General features: G+C 54.7%; 9 protein-coding genes across 9 annotated transcripts; 7 read left to right on the forward strand and 2 right to left on the reverse strand.

The window, feature by feature from the left end:
• Positions 1 to 57: 57 nt before the first annotated feature.
• On the forward strand, positions 58 to 2,550 carry WHR41_04798 (uncharacterized protein). Its single transcript, XM_069373404.1, has 4 exons — positions 58 to 1,229; positions 1,274 to 1,699; positions 1,757 to 2,010; positions 2,066 to 2,550. Exons 1-4 carry the CDS (start codon positions 151 to 153, stop codon positions 2,488 to 2,490), a joined length of 2,184 nt encoding a protein of 727 aa, XP_069229253.1. The 5' UTR covers positions 58 to 150; the 3' UTR covers positions 2,491 to 2,550.
• On the reverse strand, positions 2,461 to 4,063 carry WHR41_04799 (uncharacterized protein). The gene is made up of 2 exons (XM_069373405.1): positions 3,609 to 4,063; positions 2,461 to 3,559 (listed from the first exon to the last, which is right to left on the reverse strand). Exons 1-2 carry the CDS (start codon positions 3,942 to 3,944, stop codon positions 2,546 to 2,548), a joined length of 1,350 nt encoding a protein of 449 aa, XP_069229254.1. The 5' UTR covers positions 3,945 to 4,063; the 3' UTR covers positions 2,461 to 2,545.
• A 258-nt stretch (positions 4,064 to 4,321) lies between these two features.
• Positions 4,322 to 5,002, forward strand: WHR41_04800 (uncharacterized protein; the record flags this gene model as incomplete). The annotated part of the gene is made up of 1 exon (XM_069373406.1): positions 4,322 to 5,002. One exon carries the CDS (start codon positions 4,322 to 4,324, stop codon positions 5,000 to 5,002), a length of 681 nt encoding a protein of 226 aa, XP_069229147.1.
• Positions 5,003 to 5,097: 95 nt separating this feature from the next.
• Positions 5,098 to 5,878, forward strand: WHR41_04801 (uncharacterized protein; the record flags this gene model as incomplete). Its single annotated transcript, XM_069373407.1, has 2 exons — positions 5,098 to 5,235; positions 5,294 to 5,878. 2 exons carry the CDS (start codon positions 5,098 to 5,100, stop codon positions 5,876 to 5,878), a joined length of 723 nt encoding a protein of 240 aa, XP_069229148.1.
• Positions 5,879 to 7,435: 1,557 nt separating this feature from the next.
• WHR41_04802 (uncharacterized protein) lies at positions 7,436 to 8,963 on the forward strand (the record flags this gene model as incomplete). The annotated part of the gene is made up of 3 exons (XM_069373408.1): positions 7,436 to 7,929; positions 7,986 to 8,310; positions 8,365 to 8,963. 3 exons carry the CDS (start codon positions 7,436 to 7,438, stop codon positions 8,848 to 8,850), a joined length of 1,305 nt encoding a protein of 434 aa, XP_069229145.1. The 3' UTR covers positions 8,851 to 8,963.
• Positions 8,964 to 10,072: 1,109 nt separating this feature from the next.
• Positions 10,073 to 10,779, forward strand: WHR41_04803 (uncharacterized protein; the record flags this gene model as incomplete). Its single annotated transcript, XM_069373409.1, has 2 exons — positions 10,073 to 10,401; positions 10,458 to 10,779. 2 exons carry the CDS (start codon positions 10,073 to 10,075, stop codon positions 10,777 to 10,779), a joined length of 651 nt encoding a protein of 216 aa, XP_069229146.1.
• Positions 10,780 to 10,801: 22 nt separating this feature from the next.
• Positions 10,802 to 11,407, forward strand: WHR41_04804 (uncharacterized protein; the record flags this gene model as incomplete). The annotated part of the gene is made up of 1 exon (XM_069373410.1): positions 10,802 to 11,407. The coding sequence occupies one exon, from the start codon at positions 10,802 to 10,804 to the stop codon at positions 11,405 to 11,407; it is 606 nt and encodes a 201-aa protein (XP_069229151.1).
• Positions 11,408 to 12,081: 674 nt separating this feature from the next.
• Positions 12,082 to 14,596, forward strand: WHR41_04805 (uncharacterized protein). Its single transcript, XM_069373411.1, has 7 exons — positions 12,082 to 12,235; positions 12,431 to 13,036; positions 13,091 to 13,228; positions 13,406 to 13,759; positions 13,812 to 14,114; positions 14,173 to 14,274; positions 14,332 to 14,596. The coding sequence occupies exons 1-7, from the start codon at positions 12,145 to 12,147 to the stop codon at positions 14,463 to 14,465; spliced, it is 1,728 nt and encodes a 575-aa protein (XP_069229152.1). The 5' UTR covers positions 12,082 to 12,144; the 3' UTR covers positions 14,466 to 14,596.
• WHR41_04806 (mitochondrial 54S ribosomal protein uL11m) lies at positions 14,529 to 15,594 on the reverse strand. Its single transcript, XM_069373412.1, has 2 exons — positions 15,417 to 15,594; positions 14,529 to 15,360 (listed from the first exon to the last, which is right to left on the reverse strand). The coding sequence occupies exons 1-2, from the start codon at positions 15,543 to 15,545 to the stop codon at positions 14,950 to 14,952; spliced, it is 540 nt and encodes a 179-aa protein (XP_069229149.1). The 5' UTR covers positions 15,546 to 15,594; the 3' UTR covers positions 14,529 to 14,949.
• Positions 15,595 to 16,945: the final 1,351 nt, after the last annotated feature.

The following is a 16,945-nucleotide window of genomic DNA, read 5'->3' on the forward strand; positions in this document are numbered from 1 at the left end:
GCCTTGTACAATACAGCACTTTCTCTCTGTCATAAAACGCGTTCAGGATTTGTACCCATACGGACTTAGTGCGCTCTCTTGTGTTTCTTTGCTGTCACGCAGGACCGACATTCGCGAAACCGCAGACAGGATTGCCTGCCTCCCTACGCCATGGACTCTGATAGTGTTGGCGGGCGCAAACGCCGCAAGACGTTAGTTGCGTGTGAACATTGCCGCATCAAGAAGATAAAGTGCGACGGCGAGCGACCTGTCTGCGGAGCTTGTGCTAAGAAGGGCTGGCAGAGTGACAAGTGCGTCTGGAAACATCTCGGGGTAACAGAGGAGCCCTCCACGGCTGGCTTGATCCATGGCCTTCAAGAGCGGATTGCTGAGCTTGAGAAGCGGGCTTCTTCCAACGCGTATAGTCCCTCTGAATGGGGCACCGCCGGTCTGGATTTGACGAATGACGCGCATGGGCGCTTCAGGCCCCAGGGGAAGTCCCCAAAAGGTGTTAGCCCCGGTGGAATCAGCGCTCTCGAGGGCGCCGTCACTGGCAAGCCGCAGGATGAGGGCTTCATCGGTCCTGGATCAACCGCTGCATTTGTGACTTCCGTCCGAAGCGCTGTTGACCCCGGAAAACCATTTCCTGGAGTACTGTCGGCCTCCCCGAAGACCTCGGGAAGCTCCAAGCCTATGGACTACGTTTTGCCGCCGCGGAGACAAGCGAATGCTCTGGTTCAGGCGTATTGGGCCTATGTCCATCCTCTCTACCCATTTCTATATCGACCAAGCTTCGAAGCCACATACCAAAGTCTGTGGACTGGCGATGTTCCTCCCAAGAGTGCACATCCTCTCATGCGTCTCACGGAAGCAAGCAGCATTTCGTTGGCCAATCTCGTATTCGCACTAGGATGTCAGTATTCTAGATCTCAGTACATCGATCAACCTCCTGGCGAAGGTCTCAGGTTGGCAGAAGGATATTTCGAGCGCGCAAAGGCAACCTTCGAGTACGACTTTTTGCAAGGCCTTCATCAGTCACTCCAGGCTGTACAGGTAGCTCTACTCATGGCTCAGTACTTATTAAGCACCGGAAGGCCGTCTTCAGCCTGGGAGGCTATTGGGCTAGGCATGCGGGCCTCCATCGCTCTAGGAATCCACCGCTGTGCGACCTTGTCTGAGAGTAACATGCCAAATGCTGCTGATCGGGAGATCTGCAAACGTGTTTGGTATGGTTGTCTGACGATGGAGAGGTAAGATTGACAAATTGTTAGCATGAACAGACTGACAATCGCAGGACCCTCAGCGCTACACTAGGCCGTCCTGTCCTGGGGGTACGTACCGATGCTGGTTCGACATCGGTTCCTCAAGAGATAGATGAAGAGTCGTTTCAGTCTGGCCTCTGTTTTGATACTGCCCGTGGAAACCTATTGTCTACAAGATCTGTTATGTCATTCTTCCTTCTTTCCATACAGCTTTCCGAGATGACGCAGGAGATCTTGACATCATTCTACACCGATGACTCGGGTATTCTACCGAACGCAGACAGATACTTCACTGGACCTCGCTCGATTTTCGATTTGGATCGTGACATGATGGAATGGTGCGACGCAATTCCATCACATATCAGCTTACAGCAGGCGCACAAGGCTTTCTTAGATTCCAGGGACACCGATGAAATTAATAGCATGTTTTACCGACAGTCGGTCGTCTTGTGGGCAAGGTAAGTCTATCTGCTACAATAAATTCGGACTACTAGGATCTAACAGCGACGTCAAAGGTACCTTCAAGTTCGAATTTACTTATTCAAGCCGGTACTATCCCTCGTCTGCACTGGTCTTGGAGATCGTCCCAGCCAGAATTCTCTGGGACGCGAGTCTAGCCTAAAGCATGGCACTTTAGGCCAACGAACGTCAGTCCAATGCTCAGTGCTATGCGTCAGATCCGCAATCGAGTTGATTGAACTAATGCACGACCACCAAACAACTGCTGAGGCCTGGGGCCAGAAGCCCACCTGGTTACATGGAGTCCTTCGTATGCCTAATCCATCAATTCCCGTCACGTGCTTCTGACCTGACCCTCGGCATAGATGTCTACCTTGCTGCAACTGTCCTTTTAGCAGCTCGTCTTGCACCAAGCTTACTTCTGGCGGAAGCTTCTCCGGACCGCGTGCAAATAGCATGGAACAAGGCATTGGCAGTCTTGCGTGGCTTCCAAGCAGATAGCGTTTCAGCGCATAGATGCGTTGCGGCTCTCGAGCTCTTGTACCACAAGCTCCCAGCAGCTGGTTTTACACGAGACCAGCCTGAGATTTCTGAGTTTCTGACGCATGGAGGTACTACAAACCAAGGCATTCAGGGGACACTGGGCTCAGAAATCATACAAGACTACCCGTCATTTTTTGACAATTCTGGAAATACAACGGATGACGCCACCAGCTGGCTTCACACATTTGACCTGTCGGATCCATACGAAATGTCATGGTTCATGGCACCTGAGTTTGATATAGCATAGCCTAGGGGGTAATCATCTATGGGATCTCCTTCCATCGACCTAATGAATGCGTTTCTTACGTCGTGTCTACAGGCCCTGCGTATGGGAGGGCCGCGGCGTCCAAAAGAGCCCCATTTGCCCTAAGGCAAGCTTGTACCTCACTAACATCAAGCTTTCCTTTGACAAGCAGTCCTGCGGCTGTTCCTGTTGCTTGGCCTGTAGCTAGAGCAGTCCCCATTACCCTGACAGCACTGCTGGTATACTTGTCACCGTCCACGCATCTCCCGGCAACGAACAAATTGGCGGTATCTCTACTTCGCAGACATCGAAGTGGGATTTCGAAGGTACCCGCTGGCGGGTATCTGAAACTACTCTCCCAGAACTCGTTGGTCTCATCATGGAACTCCATGCCCCATGCCCCGATCGCGATGGTGTCGTCAAAGCTGGAGTTGTTCATGAAGTCATCCTCCGTCAGGCTGTATTTAGCGTTTACGTGACGGCTCTCCCTTGTGCCAAAATTCGGTCCTGTCGACACAAGATACAAGTTCTCGTGACCAGGCAGAGTGCGCAAGATCTGAAGGTACGCCTGGGCTTGCTGTCGCCCAGAGATCTCCGCTGCCGTGATAGAAGCGGCATCGCGGGCATCGTACGATGCAGACGCAAGGAATGACATGATGTCTCCTGACAGCGGCAGAGGAAGAAGTACGGAGGAGTTCTTCTTGCATAATTTGGCAAGAGATGGATCCTTGTCCTTCGCTTTGACGATTGCCTGTTTCCAAAGATCTGCAGTTGGCCGTGCATCCGGTGAAAACCCACCAAACCGCGTAGCAAGCGATCCAATGTTAACGGAGCCATGGTTCCCGTAGCGAGTCGACGCTCCGACATGGTAGGCGAGGTCTGCGTCTCCCGAACAATCGATGAAGGCAGCCGCAACGAATTTCCTTCTTCCCCGTCGTTCCTGCACTTCGATAGATGTTGCGAGTGGTCCCTCGCGGCTCGCCTGCACAACCGCGGCATGTAAAAGGACGTCGATGTTGTTCTCAAGCAGCAACTCGTCAAGTACGACCTTTAGACATTCCGGCTCAACAACCTGTGTTGATGTCAGAAGCGGGCTTTACACTCCAACCAAGTGTACGTACCTGGAATATACCTCGGTGTTGACGTGCTCTCGACGGTGTTCCTCGGATGGCCAAAAGTCTCCGGTTGATCTCGTCCCATACTCCACCCACCGCTTGCCTGGGCTTGGGCTCTGAAGTGAATAGGCCACAAAAGGATACAACGCCTCGGTGCGTGATCGCGCCTCCGAGACAGCCTTCCGACTCAATCACGATAATACGCGCCGCAGGGTTAGCTTGACGGGCTCCTATGGCGGCTCCAATGCCGGCAGCTCCGCCGCCGACCACGATAACGTCGTAGTGAGGGCTCGCAACTTGGCGCTCGCTCGAATATGTGGAAAGGGTTTCGTCGACCGCCATTTTTCGTGATTTTGACCACAGCACCAGTCTGAACTACGAGACATGGCTTTTATGTTGCATGTGCTGCGGCTTGGTGCGGTCGGAGAACCCGCTCCTGCGACTTGCTGGGGATGAAGATGCCTTCGGATCATCCGAGATGACAAAAAGTGGGCCCGGGTGCTCCGAACGACTCACCCGGAACCTGAGTGGCACTCCGTAGGTGAACATACTTTCCACAATGCCAACTCCGGATCCTGCCCCGCAAAAGCACCCCAGGTTGTGGGGGCTCCGAGATTCTGACAAAGGCTATATTATGTTGTCGAGAATGCTCTCAGTCCTGCTCTTCCTCGTGGCAACCACTTCATTTCCCAAGTTCGCTTCCGATTTATCCTTTCGTTATGGCTGCACCCACGCCTGAAAAGTTGGAGTTGGAGATGTCCGTTCATCTGGAGAACGGTGACGACGATCAGAATGAGAGGGTCGAGCAGGCGGAGCAAGAGGCGAGGAAGCGTCTTGAGACGAAATTGAGACACAAATTCGACGCACGTGTCCTGCCCATCGGAATCGTTGTATACCTCATGGCCCAGATCGACAGGAGTAACATGAGCAACGCTGCCGTCTTGGGAATCAAGGATGACCTCGATTTGACTGGGAACCGCTTCAATATTGCTCTCACCATTTTCTTCGTGGCCTACATCGCGTTTGAGATTCCGGCCAACATGATGTGTAAGCGTTTCGGACCACGGATCTGGATTGCCTTCATCACCTTCGGTTTTGGCGTTACCACAACTTGCATGTCGCTCTGCAAGAGCTATTCAACGCTACTACTTTGCCGCTTCCTTTTGGGTCTGTTCGAATCAGGGGTTCAGCCTGGGCTAATGTTCGCCTATGCTCAATTCTATCGGCGCCATGAGCTAGGATCGCGTTGGGGTATCAAAGCCGCCGGTGGTTCTGTAGCTGGCGCCTTTGGTGGCCTGCTCGGCAGTGGACTGGGAAACATCCCCCAATATGGCATCTTCACTAATGGCGATGGATTTTCCTCATTGAGGGATTGGTCACCGTCCTGGTTGGTGGAATAGTGTTCTGGTTCGTGCCTAATGACACCGCATCAGCAAGCTTCCTGACTGTAGAGGAGCGAACGGTCGCTATCGAACGAATTGCATCCGAAAACAAGATGACCGGAGCCGACGACGACCTATCGCCATGGCGCTGGGATGTCATGAAGCAGGCAGTTGTGAATCTTAACACACAGCTTGTTGGCTTGGGAATCATGATGTCTTTGCTCTCGCTCACGTCCATTTCGCTATTCATGGTATGAAGCCGCAAACCACAGCATTGTGGAAAGTTAAACTTCACTAACGTATTCATAGCCATCCCTACTTAAAGCAATGGGATATTCTACGACCCATTCCCAGCTCCTTACCGTCCCGCCATACGTTTTCGCAGCCTGTGTTTGTATCGGGACATCTTTCGTCTCCGATAGGTTACACAGCCGTGGAATTCCCATTATGATCCTAACGCCACTAACCTGCTTGGGCTTCCTCCTTATGGCATTCGTTCCATCGACCGCGGTACGCTACTTCGCTTTATTTCTCACCACGGCACCCGCTTTTACGTGCTCGCCTCTCCTCTTGACTTGGGTGGTCAGTAACGCCGCTGGACCTAGCGTACGCGCCATCGTCAGCGCATACGCAGTCGGTGAAGGGAACATAGGGGCCATCATTGCCACCTGGACTTACCTGCCAAATAACGGCCCGAGATACCTTCAGGGGCACGTGATCAACTTTGGCGGCTCGGTGATCCTGCTGGCTGTAACCACGATCACGTTCGTCTACCTGAAGTGGGAAAATAAGGTCAGGGCACAGGGAAGGAGGGATCACAGACTTCTCACTGCGACTCAAGAAGACAAATGGCGGCTTGGTCATCGACACCCGGAATTCAAGTACACAGCTTGAATTCAAGGGCATGGAACGAATTTGTACAAGACGCTGCTAAAAGCCTGTATTCCAAAAGATACTGGCAATGCCAATATCCAAGCGTATATAATCATTTTTGCATGGAGGTGTCTTGTTGTGGAAAATGACCTTCGCCCTGCCCTCAATCTGACTCAATTGTCTTTTGGGGTTCAACGCATAGAAGGCGGTAGATCTCAGTACCTTGTGTTTCATGTCTTGTACGCTCAGCTCTTGGACAAGTACTTGTCTAAACTCTTGATTACTCAACCTATCTAATGGGCTGTAGCTATTTCTTCAGAAGTATCGTGCGCGTAGAGGGAGACGATGGGCTTTTGCGGATGACTCGCGGTAAAGTGATATGAGAACGTTGGTGGCCAGTTTGGCGGCAAGTCAAAATCCAAGGCTCTTGCAAACATGTCAAGGAATTTCATGCGAACGCAGTCATGCCCAAGACCGTAAAGGCACCCTTGTCGATTGCGTGAAACCGATGGCTTCACAGAGCCTGTTCAGCTGCACAGGATCCCACGCGGAAACCATCAATTGACAACCTGTCGCACATTGAGATCAGCCTGCGTCAGCACAGCACAAATCGAGCCCAGAACGCTCCCCTCTCCATTGTTGCCGGGGACCGCCTGCTGCGAAGAACTCACAGGGCCAAAACATCAAGGCAAGGAAACCTTCAAAGCTTCCCGTGGATGGCCCGTAATCAGCAGTGTGGGTAAGAGTACAAGACTCAAGGTTCGTGATATCGATACTTTACTAATATGTAGCCAGGGGTACCAGCACATCCGTGGGTGTGCAATCCAACACGCTTCGATACAGTGGTGACAAGGTGTGTCGCCTCTTGTTACCAAGCGTGCACGCCGTTGCGCTCAGAGCCGTTCAATTTACGGCGCGGTTTCGTTCATGGTATTCGTGTCGAAATAATTGATGGTATTGCCGGAGGCTGTGGAACAAAGAGCGGCCGACACCGAGTTTCGTCCACCAGCTGAGCTCATCAAAATTCGCAGGGGTTCGTTGGTAGGAGGCTTCGCCTAAAGCGGCGGGCCGGCCGATCGGTCTTCAACCCTAATGGTTCCCAGAATGGCCTTCCATTCTCCACAGTCGTCTCACTTTCAAGCCACCTCGTTGATGCACGGGTTCCTTGACTCGAGAGTATCCTCCACCGTCGTTTTGGGCCGTGGCTCGAACGGCGCGTGGCCCGATTTCTTCACGTACATCTTGCCACCAGCCCAAGCCTGAGCGGTAGCTTCACCGAGCAACGGCACTAGAGATGAGGCCGTCACGGCTCCTCGCGGCATACGATATACGCTATGCAGATCGCGCGAGGTCTATGCCATACCGGTCGGCGTGAAGCTCCGTTCGCTGTAGAAGTTACGTCGTTGGTATACTATTCCCGTACGCTGCACCATCCCGACTCTCGAATCCAGCGTCGCCCGGCTCCTTTTTTTGCAATCATCTTGTCTTTTAGCACGAACGGAGTCTCGTGACAACGACGTTCGCCAACAGAACAACTGGAGACACACGTCCTGTCTCGACATTTTCCAGCGCAAGACGATGAGGGCTATACCACTCAAAGTCTACGCAGCGTGGCCGGCTCCAAATTATGTTGACCCAGTGACACGAGGCAACGAGTTGCTGATCATCAACATCATATTCATCACCGTGGTCACGTTGTCAATTATTGTACGGATCTACGCGAGATTGACGACGTCAAGAATAGGACTGGACGACTGGCTGATTTTTCTGGCATATCTTTTCACGATCGGCATGACGGCTGCTGTTCTGTTAGCCAATCGTCGCTACGGCTGGGACAGACATACGTGGGACGTACGGATAGACGTTATTCAGAACGCGCAGATCATCGCTTTCGTGACGAAGCAGATGTTTGTTGCCGCATCAAGTTTTACGCGACTTTCACTGATCATGCTATACTACCGACTCGTGAAAGAGACCACGACACGATGGTATAGATGGTTAGTGCATTTTGGTCTGGTCTTTAACGTCTTACTCTTCCTCGTCCTGATCTTCATGGGCGTATTTACATGCGTGTAAGTTGCTGTAAGGGGACCGAGTGAGAAGAGCTCTCGCTGACATTGATGTACAGCCCGGTGCAAGCGTATTGGAAATTTCCGGACGTTGTCGACGGAAAGTGCGTAGACGAAGGTATCCTCACGCTTTTTGCTGGTGTTTTGAGCTGCGTTGCGGATCTTCTCTGCACCTTCCTCCCAACACCAATCATCATGCGTCTTCACATGCCGCTTGCAGACCGCATTGGCATTATCTGTCTTTTGTCGGCCGGAATCATTGTCACTATCGCTGGAGTCTTCAAGACTGTGTTCATCTGGAAAGGCCTAGTTGAAAGTTACGACGAGTCCTGGTACACATATCCTCTGTGGATCTGTGCGGCGCTGGAAGTAGACCTGGCCGTGGTGCGTTCACTCATGTCAATTCCGAGATCAACCTGAGCTGACTGAGAGTGTTAGATTTGCGCCTGCGTCCCTGCTATGAAGACTGTAGCATGGAAGCCCCTGAGACGCTGGACTTGCCTAGTTTACTCGCGCTTCAGTTCTCGCCGCGGTAACGGAGCGAGCAGAACCAATGGACCGGAGCTCACCTCACAAGATCCAATCATCTGGACCAACGATCCCTCGCACGGAGGATACAAGCTTTCCAATATGGACGCCAAGAAGGTGCCCATTGTTGAACAGGAGAGACAACTCAACGTCTTGGAGAAAGCAATCGCACAGCTCCCGTCTGCAACACATGATCACCCGCATTTTGCTCGAGAGAACATTGGCATTCCTCAGCCAACGTGCCAAAGAGCAAGGTCGCCAAGACTTGAGATAAGCAAAGAGACCAGCTTCTTTGTCGCGTCTGCGAGCGAGGGAAACGTTTCTAGAAATATTCGGACTAGTGCGTCACTGACAGCGCTTCCGAATGGCCACTTCCCGAGACCATCACGCTCATGAGGCGCCTTTTCTTTCAATTTAAGTGCAGCTGGTCTGTCATCCTTGCGCGCCAGGCCGATCCCAATGGACACTTCATCCTGTCAATATACCAGTTTAGCTTGCATATTGCCGAATGGGTTTCACGTGGATACATCGAATCAATTCGGCCTGGCATTGATGATATGAGCAAAAGTGACCACTGCCAGCACGTCACAAAAGGGCCGAGTTTGAAGAGACTTCAGACGATAATATTCTTCTGCGATATCAGTGACTACCTAAATGAACATGCAACGAATAATTAGACCAAGTATAGCAGGTACCTAATGAGCGCTATCAAACGCGAGACCAACTCAGGTGCCGGTGAACGCAACCCCCTTTCTCAACACAGGCCGATTGGAGTCGTCCTCCAAACCTCAAAGGCTGATGACTCCCAGGTCGCCAACAATCTCCTCACGTTCAAAGCTCCAGACCTGAGAGCTGTAGCGTGTTTGATCGGCACCCGGCTCTCCATGTTCCCCCACATGGTCTGGTCTGGCCTGGCATCTGAATCATGCAGACCCACCGTCAAATTTATTGATCGGCGGGCGAATATTCGGCACGCTTTTGGTCATGAACTTTACTTCCTTAGTCAACTCCACGTGCCTGTCTCTAGCGTACGGCTGCAGATTGTTGTAGATATTACGGAGTTGTCTTTGCTTCTGCCAAGCGGCTTCAGCATCCACAGTCGACCTAGCTCTGATTACGAGCAACGCCAGCCGCCTGTCAGTTATTTAGTGCGCTTGTACTGAATCGATGGGTGCCTGACAGGATAACATGCGTGGTCTTGAGGATCCTTCAAATTAGGAATGCATTCAATGAGGCTGACAAGGTGAATTCGAAGATGTGAACACCATGTGTGTGGGAACGAAGCATTTGTTCAGCTGCGCTGAATCGCGACTTGAGTACTGCCAGTCTTCTCCTAACCGGGTCATTGCCAATGTCGTTATACTATGATCATCGCCATTGCAGCAATACGCGAAACTGACCGTTGGGTTTCAAGAAAGCGTACACGCACGGAGGTCCATTCCCGCACATTAAGTCAATGCATAGGACTGTAGACACGAGTTCGCGCACGCTCGCTGCAAGTGGTCGGTGTAGGGATGAAGGGATCAGCATAAGTGAGCCCAAATGCCCTCCGTCCACTTGGGGAAGCCTCCTAACCATCCTTTTCATTACGCTCCTTCGATAACTTTCGTTCTGCAATATGAAGCTTACTGCCATCTCGCTTCTTGTGAGCTCCACCGCCGCATTTCCGGCGCTGCTCAATCTTAAGGGCAACGAAAAGCTGCTCGACACCTCAGTGCTTGACTTGAACAAGCACAAGGCAAAAAAGAACATTTACCCTGCCGCTGATCCTAAGAACTGCCCCTTTAATCCCGACCACGTACCCGCGGCACCGTGGAATGCAAGCTTTCCTTACAACCATGCGAATAATGGTCTGCCAGGGAAAGGCAAAGGCGGCTACCAGGTCCCTGCTCCGGGCGATGAGGAGCACAGGTTCATCCACCCGACTGCCACTGACATCCGCGGACCGTAAGCCAACCCTTCTGTCATGGTTCTCTGGAAATCGACACTGACGCTTGTTGTAGTTGCCCGGGGATGAACATGCTTGCCAACCATGGCTTCATCGCCCGTGATGGTATCACCGACCTGGCAGAGGTGACTGACGCCTGCCAAAACGTCTTCAATATGGGCTGGGACCTCGCCAACGTCATCTCCCTTGTTGCCCTCGTCCTCGGTGACGGCGACATCGTCTCCAGAAAGTTCTCCATTGGTTGCGATGCTACCAACCGCACCGCCGCAGCCCCACAAGTCGCAGGCAGCCAGCCCGGTTTGAACGGACATAACAACTTCGAAGCCGACGCCTCGATGGGCAGAGATGATTTCTTCCTCAACGAAGGGGACAACTAGTCTGAACGGCACCAAATTTGGCATGATGGTCGAAGCCACCGAGGGCCAGTTCAACATCTCCGGCCTCTCGCGCTACCGCCATCAGCGCTGGCACCAGAGCCAGCAGGAGAACCCGAACTTCTTCTTTGGCCCGGCTGGCCTGCTCCTCTACGGAGACGCCGCGTTCTTGCCTGAGCTCTACGCCTCCGGAAGCAAGGATTACAAGCCCGACGTGGAGACCATCTCGACTTTCTTTGGCGCGCACCAGAACCCCGACGGCACCTGGTTCTACGCGCGCAACGAGACGATCCCGGAGAACTTCATCAACCGCGTGGAGCCGTACGGGCTGAAAGACGAGCTGAACGCCATCCTCAGCATGTACCTCGAGAACCCGGTCCTGTTCGGCGGCAACACGGCTAAGGGCAAGTTCGACACTATCAATTTCGGCGCGATCAAGGACGGCAAGATCGAGGCCGGCGTCAGCATAGATGAGGCTCTGTGCTTGATCTTTCAGCTTCTGACGGCACCTATGCCGGGTCTTCTGAATGGTGTTGCTGGACTGGCGACCGGTGCGCTCGAGCTTGTCCTTTCTAGTGTCGGCGATATCTTCAAGGACCTGGGTTGCCCGGCGCCTTTGAATGGGGCTTAGAGGCCAGGAGAGCCCATCGCCGGACTAGCGACTCGAAGTACAACGTAAGAACATGTAGCTTTACCTTCTCTTCCACCCGTCTGAAAAGTCAGCCCTGCCCTGAAATACTTAGTATACACCATTCCCATTCCAAGAAAGCGTTGGAAAGGGAGATGGCTGGATCGGATGCGAATCACTTTTGCAAATATAACCTGTCAACAATACACAACAATTTTTCTCGACAGGGCTCCCACAGCTGTAGTCTAGGCGCCACAGCTCTGATCAGCCCAGACGAGGTATGACATGCATGCTCGTCGCGGCCGTGGGTCTCGTCTCCCGCGCTTCCCCACATCCATCGACCATCATCGCGCATCCAACGATCTCATCGTACAGAAGCGCCAATTGGCAAGACAGACTCACAACCGTGGCCAGCATCCAATTGATACACCGACTTAATACCACGTCGATTCTGCAACCGCGAACTCTCGCAGGCGTGCGCCACGCGAGGCGGCCGCGCACGACGTTGCGTGACGAGAGTTCGAGTCCGTAAGTTCTGGCCCAGGGCCCGCTGCCATCGAGAGCTCAGGGCAATGACGTTGTGCTGGCATGCATGCATGCGCAGCTCTCTACTCGCCGTATCCCTACCCCGTGGCTGGCGGGAGAGGGCATGGGTGGGAAACCTGTTTCTCATGCGGAGAGCTCTCCTGTCTTCCTACTCGTATATTACCTCGTGTCCTCTTAGCTTGACTTTTGTTTTTATGCTATTGAGCGTTCTGGTGCAATTGCTTTGCTGCTATTGGATTCTAAGGAAAATGGAAGACCTTAAGAAACAGACTGCTGGCTTGGAAGGTATGTCTTTTGTTGGAGCTCTGATGTAGACGCGGTGTGGTCTATGCTGCTGGAATGGCACGGTCCTGACCAGACTCGTGGAACGCGAGCCTGGCACTTGGGATCATGGAACCCACCTGCTCTCAAGCAGCATACCCTTCGAGCAAATGCCACGTCACTCTAGAGGGAACAGCTGGCTAACCCATCACCTCTCAGACGGCATGTCGAAGATCAGCATGGTAGACAACGACATCAAGTCCGCGCCCAAAAAGACCCCCCAAAAGCTAGGCAACAAAGCAGCCGGCAGCACGCCCGCAAAGAGCGGTGGTTCGACACCCGCCAAATCCACACCCGCGAAGGCCACGCCCGCAAAGGCCGCGTCCGGCGCAACCGGCACAGCCAAGACCGCTGCCAACAAGACCCCCGTCAAGAAAGCCCCCGCCGCCGCCAACGGCGCGACCTCGACGGCCAAGAGCACCGCGGGCTCAGCAGCGAAGCCCGCCCGCTCGGTCATCGGTTCGAAGAAGCCCATCCAGTCTGCGCCGGAGCCTTCGAGGAAGAAGCCCGCTGCTGCGGGCGACGTGACGAACGGCGTGCAGAAGACTGCTGGCTCGGCGACGGGCGCTGTCAAGAAGCCCGGCGCGACGGCCAAGGACCCTGTTGGCTCGGTGCAGAAGACGGCTGGGCAGGCGCAGAAGACTGCTGGCGGGGCGACCGATCAGGTCCAGAAGACTGCTGGGGCTGCGACTGGTAAGGCTCCGGCGCCGGTCAAGAAGACTGCTGGGCAGGTTGGCGGGACTGCGCAGAAGGGAGTTGGTGCTGGTGAGTTGGCAATGCTCATTTCGACATGAATGTAGTGCTAACATCGGTCTTCAGCTGGCGACACAGCCCAGAAAGGCACCGGTCAAGCGTCCAAAGCCCTGAACAAAACGACCAACACCGCCGGCCAAGGCGTCAACAAGACGACCGACACCGCAGGCCAGGGCGTCAACAAGACCGTAGGAACCGCGACAGGTACGTCCGTGTCCGTGCCCGCGCCGCAGGGCCGCAACCCAGACGAGATCGCGCAGTGGCTGCCCGAGTGGCTCACGTGCAGATGGAAGGCCGCGGACGAAGCGCGGCGGTGATTGGGATGGGGCAGGCTGCTCTCTCAAAAAAACGTGTCAAATGCTGATGATGCTGCTTCGTCAGGCAAACTCGACCAGGCGACTGGCGGCAGGAGCGCGCCGGTGACGAAGAAGGTCGGCCAGACGACTCAGGGCGCTACCAAGACGGCTGGCGATGCTGGGCAGGCTGCCACGTCGACTGCTAGCAAGACGGGCAAGAATGTCGGTAATGCTGCGACGGGTGCTGTTGGCAACCTGAAGAAGACCGGTACCGATACTGCTGGTGCTGCTTCTCGTGGTGATATCAAGGGTACGCTGGGCGGAGCTGCCAAGGGAACTGGACAGACAGTCAGTGGTGTTGGAAGCGGTGCTGGAAAGACCGTGAACGATGCTGGCGATGGCGCGAACAAGCTTGTCGGGGGTGCCGGAAAGAATCTTGGTAAGGGAGCGTGGTACACTCCATCTCCAGAATTATCTGACCAGGTGAACAGGCAACACCATCGGCGGCCCTGCCGGTAAGGCCATCGGCAACACAACCGGCAACGCAGGCAAGACACTCTCTAAGACCACGTCCGGAGTCGGCAAAACTGTGGGAGACACCACTGGTGCGCTCGGAAAGGGCGACGTCAAGGGCGTGGCTTCGGGAGCCACTGGCGGAGTCGGAAACACAGTCTCTGGCGCTGGCAGCGGAGCCGGAGGCGCTGTTGAAGGTCTCGGCGACAGTGTGACCGGCGCTCTCCCCGGCGGTGGTGGAAGAGTTGGCTCGGCTGTTGGCGGTGTCACGAAGGGTGTCGGTATGTTTGAGCTCTGTGTTTGGACCTGAGGAACAGTTTCACTGACAAGTGCGAACAGGTGGTACCGTGAGCAATGTCACAGGTGGTGTGGGTGACGGCGTCGGCAAGCTAGGCAAGGGCGATGTGATCGGCGGCGTCGGCTCGACCGTTGGAGGCGTTGGTATGTACTGTCCCGAATTGATGCCGATAGAGAGAGCGAATACTGACAGCTGTGAAGGCAAGGGACTGGGCTCTCTGGGCTCAGGTGTCGTTGGTGGCCTCACCGGAAAGGGAGGCAAGAAAGCCGAGCCTGAAGGCGATGAGGAAGAAAGCGACAGTGATCGCCAGCAGAACAGCGGATTCTTCGGTTAAATAAAGCTGGGGCGTACACATAATTGACGATGGAACGCTGAGATGTACGATATCTGATCGAAATTTATGGTTAGCGTCATGAGAATACGGGTGGATTAAAAGCATGAATGTTAATTCTTAGAGCCTCAGAACTCGTTCATCAGTGATATTCGCGCCAGCGTGGAGTATTCGCAGTGTGCTGTGGTATTGACGTTGTCGAATCGTGATTTCAAGCGCATTCTGGGAGGTCTCGTCTCCCGCACGCTCCTTGATTGATACAGTAATATACAGTCCCGGGCTTGTCGACTGTGCCCGGCCTCATAAATCCAACACTCGCCTTGTGAACTCCCATTTTGATGCTCGCTGAAATGCAAATCCCTCTGCTGCACGACGCCCTCACGCCGGGTATCAAAGGCTCCCACTCTTGCTTCGTTCAGCGCCTGACAGCCATTAAATTCTCGTCTCTGGCTTCATTGACTTTTCATCCAACGTTGCAAGACATCCTTCAGTGAACAATGTTCACACCCAAGCTGCCCGCCTGAGCAACAATGCTCTTGACAATTCCCTCCAAAGGCTGCCCGCTCAGTCTCACCTCCGAGTGCTTGATCTTCGCGATCTCGTACACGTGCTTCAAGCTGATCTCGCCAACCGAACCAGTTCCAGCCATGCCGGGCGCGGCGCTGTGGTTGAAGGAAGCCTTGCCTTTGCCATCAGTTCCTGCTTTGCTGTTCGGGCCAGCAACATTTCCGGCGCCGCGGACTTTGTTCTTCGTCGCTTTCACACCGGCGGCGGCAAGGAGGAGCTGTGCAGTGGGAGGCGTGCGGATCTCGAAGTGGAAGCTGCGATCGGGACGGACGGTGACGCGCGCGGGTACGGGTGTGCCGGGGACATAGTTTGCTGTGCGGGCATTGAACTCCTGGAAGCATGGCGGTCAGCGCAAGCGCATGGTGTAGGGTACCAACACACACATACCTTGCAGAAGTCCATGGACTTGACACCCTTGGAGCCCAGAGCCGGACCGACGGGCGGCGAGGGCGATGCCTGGCCGGCGCCGACAATGAGCTTGACGATCTGGTCGTTTGCGAGCGCCTTGCGTGCCATGGTGGATGCTCTGGTGTGTATCTGGCCGCTCACATGCGCCGCCTCCAGACGAAGTCCTACCAATGCCGCAACTTCCTAACGCGGACGTGCGGCCAGCCGGAGGTGCCCTGGAATCACGTGATGATCGCTCCAACTCCAGCCGAGGGCGGTCCCGCAGACGTCGGACGCCAAAGCTTGGGGGTGGGGACATGCGGCGACAACTGGAGGGATCCCTGTCTATACCGCACCCATCACAACCTTCACTCCTTCGCCTTGCAGGCCAGTGGTGACGCCGCCGCAGCTAATCATGGCGCACTCGCGGATCCGGTCGTCAGCGTGTGCCCGGCTGTCCCATCTGTCGGGTGCGGCTTGCGCCTCTTCTGCACCAGCTGCATGACATGCGGCACGCGGACTCGCGCCAGCACATCGTCGTCTCCAACCACAGGCCCACCCCTGAGCACTGGCCGTATCTTCGTCCAACCCCGGTCGCCGTTCGCGTTTCACGGCTGCTGCTGCTGTGAGACACGCCGACGCCCTCTCATTGTTGGGGCCACCTCTACCTGCCCGTAGCTGTTTGCCCCTTCCAATCCACCCTGCATCGCCCGGCCGGCCTGGTGTGCTCGCGCGCTGCTGGCTCTGCTGCGCTGTCCTACCTTTCCCGTTGCATGCCGGAGTAGCCCTCTCGCCCTCCGTCTGGTACGCTTACAGGCCAGCCCGCATGGCTGACGAAAGGGTGTTTGGCGTGGTCGCGAGGCAGTGGATTCTGAATCTGTAGAGATACCCAAGAGGCTTTTGACGCGTTTCTGGGGCGCGGAGACGGCATGGTAAGTGCGCTTTTCTATTCTCGGGCCCTTCTTTCACCGCTCTAGAAGCATCGCATACCTTCATCCCACCTTTTTGTCTGTCGGACTGACGCCTGTGCCACTGCATAGACTGGACGGTCCACATCTTCTGTGCCACTCGGCGCCGCGGTCTCAGAGCATATGAGGGAGCAGCCTGGCGCTGGAGACGAGCCAGGTGCCCGCAGCCGGGTTTCAACTTCCAAAGAGCCAAGCCGCCCCGCCTCTGAATGGGTTGATGTCGACGAAGACCGACCCAGGAGACGCCGTAAGTCCAGACAGCCGGTCTATGAGGATAGCAAGACGGATCGCTTGGGAAAGACGAAGCATTCGAGTAACGTCAGCGCCGACATTGGACGCTTTCTTCCTAAATTGAGTCGCATACTCGAATCAGCCGACACGAATAGTCGAAACACGCAAAGCATATATGGGACCAGGCCCAGTAACAGAGATACTGAGGAGAAGTCTCGCACTAGTCGACATAGAGAATCCTCAGACTCCAATCACCGCCATCCAGCGAGGCGGAAGGTCACCGGCGCCCAGCGCAGATCCGAGCCAATCCCCAGGATCAATCCATCATTA

This window comes from Cladosporium halotolerans, assembly GCF_011745625.1.
Source record: "Cladosporium halotolerans strain TM138-S3 chromosome Unknown Sca16, whole genome shotgun sequence".
NCBI classification, from domain to species: domain Eukaryota; kingdom Fungi; phylum Ascomycota; class Dothideomycetes; order Cladosporiales; family Cladosporiaceae; genus Cladosporium; species Cladosporium halotolerans.